This window comes from Convolutriloba macropyga, chromosome 8 (genome assembly GCF_964194025.1).
Source record: "Convolutriloba macropyga chromosome 8, txConMacr16.3, whole genome shotgun sequence".
Lineage (NCBI taxonomy): Eukaryota > Metazoa > Xenacoelomorpha > Acoela > Convolutidae > Convolutriloba > Convolutriloba macropyga.
The window spans coordinates 25,969,147-25,983,952 of NC_134475.1; the positions used below are offsets into that span (position 1 = coordinate 25,969,147).

The 14,806-nt window shown below is 35.8% G+C and overlaps 1 protein-coding gene across 3 annotated transcripts in view; it reads left to right on the forward strand.

Annotated features, from left to right (window-relative positions):
* The window catches only part of LOC142344630 (NADH dehydrogenase [ubiquinone] 1 beta subcomplex subunit 9-like), a 412,587-nt gene extending 398,584 nt beyond the window's left edge, over positions 1-14,003 (forward strand). Inside the window, exons 2-5 of one of the 3 annotated variants that reach the window (XM_075396441.1) lie at positions 6,221-6,414; positions 9,776-9,908; positions 13,200-13,370; positions 13,709-14,003. In XM_075396441.1, coding sequence (XP_075252556.1) covers positions 6,293-6,414; positions 9,776-9,908; positions 13,200-13,370; positions 13,709-13,867 — 585 coding nt within the window. In that variant the 5' untranslated portion in view covers positions 6,221-6,292 and the 3' untranslated portion in view covers positions 13,868-14,003. Of the gene's footprint in view, positions 1-1,512; positions 1,713-2,300; positions 3,116-6,220; positions 6,415-9,775; positions 9,909-13,199; positions 13,371-13,708 lie in introns of those variants that run through there. The other 2 variants (XM_075396439.1, XM_075396440.1) reach the window with 2 other exon arrangements.
* The last annotated feature ends 803 nt before the right edge of the window (positions 14,004-14,806 follow it).

Below are 14,806 nucleotides of genomic sequence, written 5' to 3' on the forward strand. Positions count from 1 at the left end.
TTTTTGTTAATAATAGACGAACTTCCGTGTTTCATCACAATTTCTGGAATTTTTGCCTATATTTTGCAAGTTTTGGTAAAATGTGTTAAAAATGATTTTAAAAAAATGTTGTTCGGTTGTTTTCTTAAGGTAGAAGGATGTTTATGAAATTTTGTGGCTCAAATTGTTGCTACATATTTCAAGAAGTCAGCCTTATTCTACAGAATTAAATTATAATCTCTTGCGGTTTTACGCTTTAAGTAATTGTTTTATGGCTTCGATTCTACGTTTCTCATTTTTCTTCATATTTGGACATTTGCCCATTTTTCAAGTTGTTTTTGTTTTTTCACACCAGCAACTTATTGATAGATCACTTATTACTAAGAATATAGGTTCAGGTGTGCAGAACTTAGGTACAATTGAGCATAAAATTTTTTAAGGAATAGGCTATGGTTTTAACGGCTTCATCACAGTTGTCTAGAAGAAGTTAATGGATTTTTCACTTTTGTCATTAATTGCCTTTCTTCTTGTAGTGAGAATTTCTGAATAATAAGAGGTCTCAATGGCTTGTTATGAAGCCATGAGCGTGTTTACTTATTTCAGTTGTTAGCTGATGGTTTTCTCGACTTTAAATGTAATTTTTTCAAGAAGTGTAAAATAAGTTAAATTTTTCGTCGTGTTTTTTTGTGTAGTTGCTAGCTAGTCTCATTAGTTACAGGTCACATATCACGTTGCTGGCATCGACTGACGGCAGAATGTAACATATCTAATGTTTCCCTCTTTTCTGAGTTTGAGTTAAGTGCAAACCGATAGATTAGAGCTTCATAGCTTCATTTTTTGATAGCGTTCACTTTTGTCAAGATAAAAATGGCGTTCTTGCTAAGCTCCTGACTCAGAACTTGACTGCCTTTTATATTGATATTCAATGTTAAATTTTCGTTGCTTCGTAAAATGTTGTTAATTTCTTCTAGTCAAAATTATTTGTGAACAAGGTTACTGTTGAAATTAATGCAGTGAGTTCTATCTTTTGCATGAAGAAGAGACACGAGAGGTCCTAGTATTGTGCCTGGCAGGACCCCTTGGTTTACACCAATTTTTAGCTTTAACAGAAATTTGCTGTAAAATAACAAGTGTGAAAGAATTTGTTACATAACTAAAATAACTTTATTTTGCTTGTGCGATACCGACACTTCCCTTTGTTATGATTCAACGTCAAAGAACCAGAGTAATCAGGTCGGAAATTGAGATTCTTTTGGGGGTAATATGCTTCTCAGATAGATAGCGAAAATGAGCTCTTGATGAGTTCTCATTTGTTGAATGAAGAGATATTAGCCGTCGCCCAGTAGTCCTGACAATTACAGATATGGTCAATCTATACCAAATAGATCCTATCTGTATTTCTTTCTGTGTCTGAATCCGCATTTTTTAATGAACTTTTAGATCTTGGTTATAAATCCTCTGTTACTCAAGCAATTTCATTTTCAAAGCAATGTTTGAACAGTATTCCAATCTTAATCTGCGAAGTTCCGTTTCAGTTGTGATCATGGCTTTGAACAGTTCCTTTCATCTGGCCACAATGTCCACAGTTGAAGTCAGCTTCAACGGCGAAGAGGAAGACGAAGAGGAGAGCGACGAAAGTACTCGTAAAAGTAGTCGCAATCGACGCATACCTTGGCCCACGGACATTATACTCTATTTGCCAACAAACGATCAGCTATCTGCCGATTATATGGGTCTTTCCTGTAGCTTTTTATAGCTTCAATCAATGCAATTTTGATATCAATTTTGATTTTCAACTGCTAACCATTTTACGATGAGTCTATGGGTCGTATGTGAGACGGTGTCTACCGGCTCAAAACTTTTTGTGTAAATATTGCACCACCGATTGTGTAATTGTTATCTCTCAAGGATAGAGCTTCCTTGTTAATGATCTTGTAAACGCACGATTATAATGAGTAATGTGCCCTCGCCGTTTTCTTTTGAGGTGCATTGATAGAATTGTATTGAAGTCATTTCAAGCTCGCATGAACAGTTCTAAAAAGCGAGCATTTTTTCTATGTTCCCTCTAGGCTACCTGACGCTGCTTCGAAAAATCGAGCTACTCGTTGATAACTGTTAGCGCAGCCATTTTTTTGATAAAAAATATGGTAGTGGGAAAACATGCAAGAAAACACTCTTTTTTGTAGAACGAATAATCGGTACACTATTCAAAAAATCATTCACTCCTAAATTTTGGGAGCAACGGTGGTTTCAAATTCCCAATAAAATTTGTAGTAGTCTAATGATAATTGTCACGGAGAAAGATCCATTTCAATACACAGCAAGGAGTTTATCTGTAATGTCAGTTTTCAACTTGTGCAATTTAGAATACAAAATTGAGCGCAGACGGAACGCAGAGTTCTTAGGACCAGATAAGCAGTGGCCAGTTATCCGCAGTGCTGACAAACTGGCTTCAGGTTTTGAGAACATCGTAGATTATGTGAGATTGATGGGATATCTGCCAAGTTTAACGCTCTCTGAACTCGAACAAGCCGAAGTCACAACTTATTTGGTCTACATTGATTCAACATTCCAGTCGGTGGAAAAGTACCTTTGTTGGTGCACCGAAAAGGAGTATAGTTTACGAACCAAACCCAAGCATTTTTCGCGTTACTCGCAGCCCCTTAGCTCAATTTTGGCATTCCTGAAACATTGGGAAATTAGTACAAACTTAAGCGTGCTAGGCTATCCATCTAATGAAGCTGGATTAGCTAGAATTTTCGAAGATTTGACTACACTGTGCAAGGCTGTCAGTTTAAAACTGGAAAAGAACAGAAGTGAAGGAAAAGGATTCTTGTTTGGAGGCGAAATGACAGAAGTTGATGTTGTTTTTGCATCACACGTGGAGGCTATGCAAATGCTGTTTGTCTCATTTGAAAAGCTGCAGAACTTATTTAACGAAGAGTATCCTCTGCTAATTGAGTTTGCCAAAGACTGTATGCAAAGCATATCAAATCCTAAAGAGTTGCTCGCTTGAAATAAGATGTTCGGTTTTGTTTTATGAATTTAGTAGCCGAGTTTTTGTTATTTATCTTAATAGTGGACATATAATTTAATGTACCGAAACTTATTTGAGAAATAAAAGAATTATGTGCAAGCCTCGTTTTTGTGAAGACATACATATTTTAAATGTTAAGCGCTCATTGTGGACAAACAGTGGTATTGTTGTAAACTTAGTACTGAAATCCAAAACCAAATTCAAAGATCTCACGCAAAATGTAATTGTGTGGGAAGTTTTCAGTGACTTGATAGGAAAATGTTACTAGATGCAGATGAATAACTGCAAAAGTTCTGTTCTGCTTACGGCAGTTCTTAAAAACAATTTGTTGTTTGGATTTGCATAAGTTTTTAGTTTTTTTGTGGGTACTATCCGGTCAATTTCAATGTAAGATTAGTCAACATTGTAGTAATATTACTCTATTAGTTTTACTATTTTATATCCGGTAACAGCCGTGAAGTATTTCTCCACGCGCTGTAGGATGTTCGGCGGAATGAATTTTGAGACATCAAGGAAAGAATTTGTGGAAATCAGGCGAACAACAATTATAAAACTTGAAAATGTCAATTCAAATGACAACCTAACGTAGTGACCCTAATATCTGTCTTCGCCGAAGAATAGAGAAAGTGTAAAAATAGCAAGTATATTAGTCATGTGGTCTGTTGTGGAATTTTTTGCTTAACCGATTTTTTTCGTTGACCCTTGTCCCGTTTTCAAAAAAACGGGATAAACAGGTGAAACGCCCACCGCATTAAGTGGGTTGATCAGCTCTGAGACCCTTACGCCTCACTAGTCTCTAAGTATGCAATTCACCGAAACTGTTTCGAGGAGACAATTTCAGGGTGTGAAGGGTGGTTCTTAATCTTACGAATTTGACCCCCCTCCCTCAGTCACCCCATTGGCAACCCGTTTGTCACAACAATAAAACTGAGTTTTTAAAAGTTTTTTTCATTCATCAGTGTAACAGCTCGGGAATTTGAAAGAAAAACACCACAAAGTCCATAACACCTGATTTTAATTTCTTAATTCATCAGGCAACATTTGAATGTCAATGTGATCATTTGTCGTCAATGATTAGAAACCCAAAGGGCTGTAAAAATTTTGTTTTCGCAATATTTCTACAGCTTTTGCTGGTTTTCATTGCACCTTACTTTTATCTTGGCAACCGTCAAAAGCCAAAAAATATTTGCGCCTTATAATTGTTAAACACAAACTCAAATAAAAATAAAGATATTTTATTAAAGATTAGGCGACACTTAAGATTCTTGAAACGGTTTTGTATTCAATCAAAAGCATATAGTCAATAGGATGTTCAACACATCATAAGTTAACATGAGTCATCCGGTATTTTAAATTCATGACATCTTATAAGGCACCATGTTTAACGATAAGCGGAAATGCAGGTTTAAAAGGTCTGCCTCTGAAGAACATGTTAAAGAGCTACCGAAGAGCATACTTAAGAGCTATCAAGCAGCATGGTTAAGAGGAGAGATCGCGAGAGGTCAGTGACCGAAAAAGTTGATCTCCTAAAAGGTCATTGTCCGTTAAAGCGCAGATTCAAAAAGAGTCATAGACCGAAATGCAAAAAGATTCAATGACCGAAAAATGCAGATTCAAACGATTAATGCGCCGAAAAAAACAGGGATGTAAGAATAGTCAGTGGCCGAAAAGAATAGAATTAGATGCGAAAAGAGGGGAATGTGCAAAGAATATTCTGATGGAAAATGATTCATCAAAAGGCGCTGATTTTTCACTGCTCTTCACTTTTTTAATAGCTGCAATATTGATAGCTGAGCAGAGCTATTATTGGAATTTACTTTTTTTCTTCGACAAGATGTCTGTGGCGACCATATGCGGTTACACTCCTTTTTTTTCGGCTGTTGCGAAGTAGGTTTTCTTGGCTTAAGGAGTTTTACGATTTTCTGCTCCAGATGGAATGCACTAATAATAGGCGCCCTCTTTTTATCAGCCGGATATTATAGCGGCCCTTTTTTATTAAAAATTTGTTTTGCTCTACCTTACCTTACCTCAAAGCTTTTTTTGCCATTTTGCATAAAGTCTTTGACGTCTTTAGGATGGTTTCATTCTTCGACTATTCTGATCAAAGTATTTTAAACAGCAGTTGCGCTACAAAGCGATCTAAAGTTAACTGAATCTGTATGGAGAAACGAAATCAAAATAATAACGGGTTAAACTCATAAAGCTCAATTTTAGATGCCCAATGCTTGAACTTGGTTCTTGATAGTCTTGGGTAACATTTCTAATGCGTTTTGGCTTTCCGTGTGGCCCCTGCATCCTCTCTGTAACAAAACAGGAGTGTGCAAAACTACACAATCCAACCAAATTAGTTCAAACTTTTAAATGTTTTTTCCCAGCAATTTTTTTTCTCTCCCTGACTTTTTTTCTCTAGGTTTTTCTTCGGATGTCTGTCGGTCGTTGCATTGTCATCAGAACAGACCGCCTTAAACTTTAATTTAAGTCTTATACAAATTTTAATTTTTTGCTTCCTTTTACAGACCTGCTAGTTTAAGATTGCACTTCACGGCAAAGAGGCTGGACAAAATATGCTAGACTTTTGCTGGCCAATATTGGCCGATTCCGGTCATATGATGTAATCTGGCCTTGTTTTTTCCTAAAAAAAGGACCAGTTTATATAATTAACTTGGATCTTTTCTGTTTCTCCCTGCAAGCTTATTGGTCATATAACTTTTACGCCCACATATGGCCCACAGATGTATTTTGGCACAGTAGCGTGCTAAATAACGAAACAATTTGTAAGTGGGATCCAATGTTATATCGAGACTAAGTTTGCCTCGGAGGAGCCAGAATTGAATTGGTGTTTACTTACTTTTCAGTCGTTCAGGATATATGAAAGATCTGCATTTTTGAAGTTCCATTACCCGATGAGTATATTGGTTTACAAGAAGGTTGTTTGAGGGAGAATATGTACAGTGAGAAAAAGTAGTCTTAAATTAGTCTGTGTTTGGTTTAAGTTAAATTATATTCTTTTGATATGGTGAAGGTATTTTAGGTTCCGAGACTTTGAATAATCTTGGATAGTACGCATGGAGCTTGAACTGAACCATAGTTTTTAGATTATTAATTTTAAACCGGGGTAAGGTATTTTGTACTGAAATTCGCTTTGGTCTCTTGGTATTTATACCGCTTGATTTTTGCTTTTCATGACTATCCGTATCGCTTTTCAGGGTATAATTTATGTCGATGTAATTTACATACAGCCTTATTTGACGCTTACCGACAAAATAGAGGAGAGAAATGGCAGTGAACCACTTTGCCAAGAAATTTGCCTTCCCGGCAGTTGCACACGCACCCACTTACCCAGTCCAGACAGTAACACACCAGCAGAGAGTCTGCAGACTATACAAACGACTCTACAGGTAGAAAATTTTCTAAAATTATACGTCTCAGCGCCACAAAAACTGATTTTTTCCGAAAAATCCCTCGCTCAACAAAGGCTTTGTATATCAACGTGGGAGTGGCCGATTTTAATAAGTAGTAATAAAGTACTATAAGTAGTAATAAAGTAGTAATAAGTTCAAATACCCTTTAATAAGTAATACATTTTAATAAGTATTACCCTTTAATAAGTAGTAACAAAGTAGTAATAAAGTACTAGTATTAGTAATAAAGCTTTAATAACCTCTTTTATGCTCAAAAACGTGCATTAATTTAGGCTTAATTGCGGATTATAGTGCGAAATCGAGTTACGTTGCGTGTGAAAAAGGGTTACATAAATCGAACAAATTCGTGATACATAGCGCGCGAAAAATAGGATACATAGCTTGTACTTTAAATTCGCGGTTAAAATTTGGACACTTTTGCGAACACGGGTTGCGCAATTCCCTTCAATTTTGCCTGTTTTTGCTAAAGTAGCTATTTTTCGCAATATTGTTGCATTTTCAGATCGGGCATATTTGCCCGTGACGATTGGGGTATACCTCTGTGGCGTAATGTTGAGATAATAAATCTCTTTACTAATAGTAGTTTCCCACAGATCATTCAAAGGACGCATTCAGTAGAATCGGAAAAGTTGTTTGGGTCATTGGAACACTCGCATCATTCTGGCTCGCTCAGACGTGAATGGTCCATCTGCACGTGTAATTTCTCACTTTGTGACGAACTAAATTAATGACTTTTTATTGTTCCCACGTCAACTGGAGCGAGAAACAGTATGCTCTCAGTACTTATGTTTGGTCAATCCTGCTGAGAAGAATAGTTTTAATGACTCCAGCTTAAGCAATTTTTTAATAAATTGATTTTCAAATTTTCGGAAAATTATCATGTTCCAAGTTTATGGATCTTTATGAGCCAGTGAAACTAATTATAAATTGAAATAGGAATACTGGATAGTCTCTTGAGACAATGAAATGATTTTGAAGATTTTAATATCTTGAATTTTAGCAAGATTTTGTTAAAATTTGCAATTGTTTTCAAAATTTTTAAATATTTCGGTCCTTTTCTGAGTTTAACGATTATTACTGGCCAACGAAGCTTTTCAAGCCTTGAAAATGGGTTACTTGACATAACTCCAGAGAGAAAAAATAGTTTTGAACATATTCACTTCGAAATCTGGAAGCTTTTCTTTTAAATTTTGCATTATTTTGCAAATTTTTAAAATATCAGTTTTTTAATTTATCTACTAACAAGGCTAGAAAACTAAAAGATGCAGAGTCGAATCAAGCTAAAGCTAGCCTCACTAAACTGTAGCTAGCTACTGACGAAGCCAACCGCTCTCCGGTCGTTTGAGAGCAACGTTAGTCGTTTATGTTTTCTTGTTTAGTCCATGTTGGCCGACAACTTTTCAGAAGCTACAAAAGTGGTATTATGAAAAAGCTCTTGTAGGATTGAATCGATGATCGGAGAGGGCCGTTCTCAAATATTTGTTTTTGGAAGCAGTAAAGCTTCAATTTTCCAAATTCTTTCACTTCCTTGATCTTTTCACGCTATTTGTAGGCTTAGGGATGGACTTAAAAATTGCAATATACATTTTCAATGTATCAATACTATGGACGGAACCTAGCCGACAGAATTTGTTGAGTTGCTGTAAAATGGTCTTCATCAGTTCAAAAACTGAAGCTGTTCCTGGACAGGCGTTTTTTTTGAGGAGAGATTACTTTTAAAGTTTTTTTTCACGCCTAGCAAGTTTCACGCCAGTCTTCAAAATTATCAATAATTTGTTCCATATCTGTTTTTACGTATTTAGTATTGCGTTAGGATTGCGACAACCAGACAAAAATGTTTTCACAAATCTTACGTCTCCAAATTCATCAAAAGTTTAGAGCAAATTTCCGCCAAAAAGTTGATTTTAGCGTGATGTTTTTTCAACAGTTTGACATGGTAAAATGTCGCCATTAGATTATTTATTAATGCTTGTCAAGATACAAACAGATCTATTCTTGGTAATTTGTTGAGACTATCAGTTAATTATCTATTCGGAACAAAATTGAGATTTGCAGACAAAAACAGCTTTTTACAGGCAGAAAGTAGTGATAACAGTGAACTTATGTTTCACATATCTAAAGTGTTTGTAACTTCAGCTGAAGATTAATATCAGCACCCTTTGTTTTTCAATAAAAATCTACTCAACAAAGCGTGAGGGTGATTGGCATCTGGTTGGCTCTTGGCAGTGCTTTGCTCCCCTGCATTTTTGTTTTGCTCCCTTGCCAATATGATTGTTGTGCGATCTCAAAGCGCATCATTTTCTCAAAATTATGTGGCTCAGTCTCAGAACAATTTACTGCGCGCAGGAAATGCACAGAGTTTTAGGTTCTCAGATGAAGTAATGGTTGAAACAAATAAAGACTCTAATTAGTTTTTAAAATCAAAACTGACTACAGTTATTTTGTTTTCATCAAACGGGAGTTTTTTTCATTTGAATTTGAACATACTGAGTTATCAATAGTGAGTTGCGGGGTAAAGCATGAGAATAAGGTAATGTGGAAGGCTCCGAATTTCTTATGAAGTTTGCGAAACATCAACTTAAATTTTCCTTTTCGTTTTTTGTAGCTTTTATAAGCAAAAACATACAGTTACCGTTAACATCTTCATCTTCAATGGATGCAGATTTTTTGATAAATTGGTGAAAATGGATGCAGGTTTCTTCGAACAGCTATTTAAGTTTTCTAATAATTGTTAAATTCCCTGCTATAGCAAAATTGTTTGCTCCGCTCCATGAATGAATTAAATAAACGCAATCATGTCGATCAGTAACATAGTTTGACCTCACTAATTAATACGCTTCTGTTGTCTAGTTTAGTTAGTTCTCTTTTCATGTTCCTATAGAAAATTTAGAGAAAATATGTTGCTACCGTTTATGGTGGTAAAGTCACGTGTTGCTTCTTTATTGGTATTTCATTTTCATTGCTGGCCATCGATGAGTCTCAAGTATTAAACTAGGAGTTAGAGAGACAATTTTTTCTAATGCCTTTGATTCTAAGTGTTTTCTGATCCCGATTCTTGATTTTCACCTTTATCTCTAACATGTATATTTTTCCTTTTCATTAAAAATTTTCCAGCCGTATCAAAATCCAATTTGTTTGCAAATGATTTTAGTGTTCTGAGCGAAATTTGGTGTTTAATTCGCTTTGTTTGAACGCTCAGTACATATCATCCTTGCATTAGAGAAATATCAACAGTGGCCAAAAAAGGGATCAAGTCTTCAATCGAAACACGTGTAATGGATGAATGGAGATTTTCCAAAACTTTCTTAATGAGGTTCTGAGTGATGTTTGTGTTTAGAATGAAGGAGGCGCAATCGTACAACAGGGGTAACTTTATTGTCTGGAGAACTTTGCTGAGACACCAGATCGACCAGAACAAAGATGTGAAGGACGAGAGACAGGCCAACAGACTCATAGAAATGGGCGAACAAGTTGGAAATCTTTCATAAATATAGGTTTTACGGATATACGTTATCACCATTTCTTTATTAATAGCCGCCCTCGGGTTCTCAGCGGGCTATTATTGCGCTCCTATTTGTTACAATCCAAGAATTGGATTGTATTGGGGCTCTTTTTTACGACTCGAAGGGGAGTTATTGTGATCTATTTTTTAATCGGTCCAGCTGTTCTGAAACAGGATGTAAATTTCAATGCCGCTCAGGCAAAAATTGTGATTTTTTGTTGTTGAAAAATGGAGAGCGTAGAGATCACTGTTTTTGTTCATACCAAACAAAAAAGTGTGAAAAAGGTTTTGCGAAGCGAGCGAAATTTGTTGGCCACGTGCGGTATTTTCGAAGCACTTTTATTTAGTTTTTACATCCCTTTTTGTGAAAGTTGTTTTGTCATATTTACTGTTATCTTTCTAAGTAGCTGTACATTTGGAAACAATTTTGACGCTTTTGACAATTTTGACAATTTTTTGGTGATTTCGACGTTTTAGTCGCTTTTTTAACCGATTTTTGGGCTCTTTATAATGGTTAATTTTTCCGCATTGCGATTAATTTTTATGTTGATGTTCGTGGCCTTTAAGGTGTTTTAGTAGAAAATAGGCTAAATTTTAACAATTTTTTTGTGTAGTTTTTGTTCTTGAAATTTTGTTGCCTAATTCGTCTGTTTTTCTTCCTTTGAGAGCTTTTTTGTCATGTTGAATTGTTTAATTAGTGTTTGTGGGAGGTTTATTATTACTAAGTGGAATCAATTGAAGATTTGATAACACTTTTTTTCCAAATTCAAATTAATCAATTTGCAGTTTTTTTGTACTTTTTAATACTTGCTCATTTTGTACGTGTTTCCCCATGCGTTTAGGTGGCGTTTTAGTGCGCAATAAATAAACAGGGTCTGTCTGTATTTTAGCGTGCTTTGAGAGCACATTGAGACTTCGCAATTTTTAGAGAATATTAAATAAATAACAGATTCTTTAGATTTTGTCTTTTAATTCTCTTTGATATATATCTTTGATTGTTTTCCAATTGCCTGTTTTGCTGTTGTTGAACTCAAAAAAAACTAATAACAGACAATATGTTATATACAATGAATCTCGAGATGCAACTTATGAAAAGTTTCCAAGCAAAAAATTCATAATTTTTGGTTTGTTGTTTCAAATTAATTGTATAATGAATTTAATAGTTTTATCTGTTAGTGTTTGGCTAGCGTTTAGGTTATACTTTACTCCGAGTTGATTCCGGTGTCTTCCGGCTACGTTTGTTTGTATGACGTTTTTACACATTTTAAGTGCTTAGAGTGGTGCAGCTGCTGGGAAGGCCTTAGTTCAAGGTCAAAAGCTAAATTTTAGGGGACTTCGAGCCCAAAATGACGCATTTTTTTGTTTTTTTTTGTCATTTTGCGAGTTTATTGTTTGAACAGTCTTGAATTGATGTTTCCCAGAGCTGATAAAGGGGTTTTGCGATATAATTTCTTTTTATGACCAATTTATAGGCTAGTTGTTTTGGTACTGCAAATATGAACACAAAAAATGGCACAAATTTTTTGCAATTTTCAAGTTTTTTGACAATTTTTGGAATTTTTTTTCCGGCCCCTGTGGCCAGGTAATATCTTGTATGGTTTGATAATAAGTTACTGCATAGTTTTTACTGGAAATTAAATGCTTTTCAACCCTTTCATATCCATTTTTGGGTTTTATCTGCCTCAGTGGGCAGGGAACCTCTTAGTGTTTTATAATAGGTTACTGCATAGCTGGTAAGGGCAAGAATCATGTTCCGAGTTTTGAAAATTTTTCTCATGTTCCGAGTTTTGATTTTTCTGGCCCAGTAACTTTCAAGGCTTGAAAATGGGTTAATGGATAGTTTAAAAAGACAATGAAATGGTTCTGAAGATATTAATATTACATTTTTTGGCATCATTGCATTTAAAATTGAAATACTTTTCAAGTTTGAAATTTTCGATCCTTAAGTCCAATGAGCCCTTCCAAGTCCATCGATCCTTAGGGGCAATTAAAACTTTCCAAGTCTTATTGATGAGCTACTGGAGAAATTCAAGAGATTAAAAAAATTGTTTTGAGCTTATCAATTTTGCAAAGATTGGAAACTTTGAATAAATCTTGCAATTTTCCTATTTGTTTTTTGGCTGACATTATTCAATTATCTACTGGTCAGGTACAGTAGTTCTAAGTTTTAATGCAATAATCTGGATTGTTTCAGGTTTGGTCCTGTTATGTTTTTTACTTCGTCGAAGAAAAATTTGTTTCGCTTTACCTCATTTTGCAAATTTTTCGACATTTTGCGTGTAATCGTTTTGATTTCTTTAGGATAGTTTTATTCTTGTCGCTCTTTCTGCTCAAAGTGCTTTTAAACAGCATTGCTCAGCATAGTAATCTAAAACGAAAGAATCATAAAAAGCGCGCGAAGTCAAAATTAGAAACGGTGGAAACCCATAAAGACCAATTTTAGATACCCGCATCTTAAACTTTGTTGTTATAAGTCTTAGTTACCATCTCTTCTCCCTATTGGTCTTAATAATAGTCCCTGCATCCTCTAATTAAGTAACAGGAGTATGTCCATCAACAAAATGAAATCAAAATAGTTCGCACTTCAAAAAAAATTTTCTTACATCAATCATTTTTTCTATTTTCTGTTCTTTCAATCCCAATCGGGGTTATTGGAATGAATGGTGGCTGTTTTCCGGCAGTCGTCCGGGTATGTTTTATATCCAAGTCATAAGTTGATCTCAAACCAAGTTTATGGCAATTATATTAGTCCTGTAGTCTTTTTTATTTATGATTTTTCTCTTGACAGATTTTTTTGTCTGACTCTTTAAACTTTTCGTCCTCATAAATAAATTAGTTCTCTTAGAGACTTTCGGCTTACTAGGCTTAAGTATGCCATTCACCGAAACTGTTTCGGAGACCCAAATGTTTCGGAGACCCCCCCCCCCCCCCCCCCCCCCCCCCAAGAGGTTTCTCATTGTGATGACAATCCTGCGTCGGAAACTCAACAATCGTTAAAAAATTGTCTGTGGAAATTCTGGACACCATAAGAGCATTCTGAAGGATCTAGCTTTTCCAATTTTTTGCCTCAATGTTACTCCTTGAAAACTCGGTCGCAATCTGTAAAGGTGTTGTTGACTTTTCACTGTTTAAAATGACGTATCGGAACAAAGGCGTATCTTTCACATCATTCTGTGGACACGTGATTTTGATGATGGCCAGTTGAATAGCCAAAATACCATTATGAGTACAATTGAGCATAGCAGTGGATGTTGTTTAGGAGCTGAAGCGTATCCACGTAGACTTCCTCTACAAATTCCCTGACTCGCCGGGTGGGGTCGCCTGGGACAGGTATGACCACTACCCCAATGATGTCGTGTTGGAGGAATGGGATGACGCTGAACGGGCTATGTACCCAGACTACTTCAACAAACGTACACAAAGGCTATGGGTTAGGTCCTCAGCGAAATTATGAATTCTAATATAATGTTGAGAAGTATTTAAAATGCTATCTAGTACAGATTGTGATTTGTACTGATATTGCGCTTTGTTTCGTTAATCTATTTGATTATTCGATTTTCCACAATATTTATTTGTACTTGGCTTCCATTGTTTTCGAGCAAGACAATTTATAAGAACTTAAAGTTAAGTAAGTGTTCTCTAAAAAAGTTAAGGTTGATTACTGTCCTAAAAACGAATTATTTTTGCCATTAGTTTAAGATGAAACATCAGATGAACGTTAAACATAGTGCTGTCCAATTTAAAGTCACGATAAATATACCTGATTAGGAGCATAAAGAGTGGGCTAAGCTGAAGCTAGCGGAGTACGATGCATACTTCGAACAGTGGAAGAAGGAGAATCCTGACCTTTACCAGGACTACAAATGGATGTTTGAGCCTCCGAAGAGATACGTAAGCGACCACTATCACATTGAGGACCATCACTAGATCCCTTAATTCAACATCGTATCGCACCGAACTGCAACGATAATTCGCCCTTAGACTCCGATATTGTATAGGTTTTGGTTATTGCTCAAATGGAGTAGTAAAATTTAGAACTGTATAATTTAACCTATTTTGTGAACGTTTTCATTAGTTGTTGCAGCCGTATAGACTATGGTGTTGGATGCGAGTTCTTACCCGACGTAAAACTGATGTTTTGGAACTATCTGACTTGTATCCATTTCCGTTTCGAAAACTAATATTTGTTGAAGTCAGTTGAACGCATGCGAGCCGTCTAATTGAAGGCAAATTACCAGCAGTGATTTTAATGTAAATTTACAGTTTGGGAACCGATGTTTATAGTCGGGCACTATAACTATATTGCAATCAATTTAAGTTTCGACAAGCCGAGTGGCTGATGGAGGTGCTTTGATAAGTTCCTTTGTGTCTTGGTCTAACTTGTTCGGAATAGTCTGTAAGTGTACCCAAGAACCGTTGAAAATCAATCCATAGCATTGATGAATAGGAATTCTACATTATATCTAGGTTATGCTGACTAGACTATGATTTGTTATATTTAATATACAATGTTCTTGAAGGCCATAAGCAGCTGAAACGGCCTAAGGAGCTTGCGCACGTGACCGCTGAAACGCAACCGTATCCGAGAACATAATTTTATAGCTGAGAAGCTAAATTGCGGCTCTTGGTTCTTTTTACGATCCAAGAATTGGATTGTATTGGGGATCTGTCTTTTCTTACGACTCGAAGAGAATAAGTGGAGCGTCTTTTTAATTGCTCTTGAATGAGAACCCAATTGTTAGAGACTCGATGCTAAGGCCCTGATATTTGAGTAGTTAATACCTGCGTAAAGTTGAAGGATTGGGACAACGGGGTTCAAATCCTACGGACGGCTGATGTTTTCGTGACCATAAAGACAAATTTATC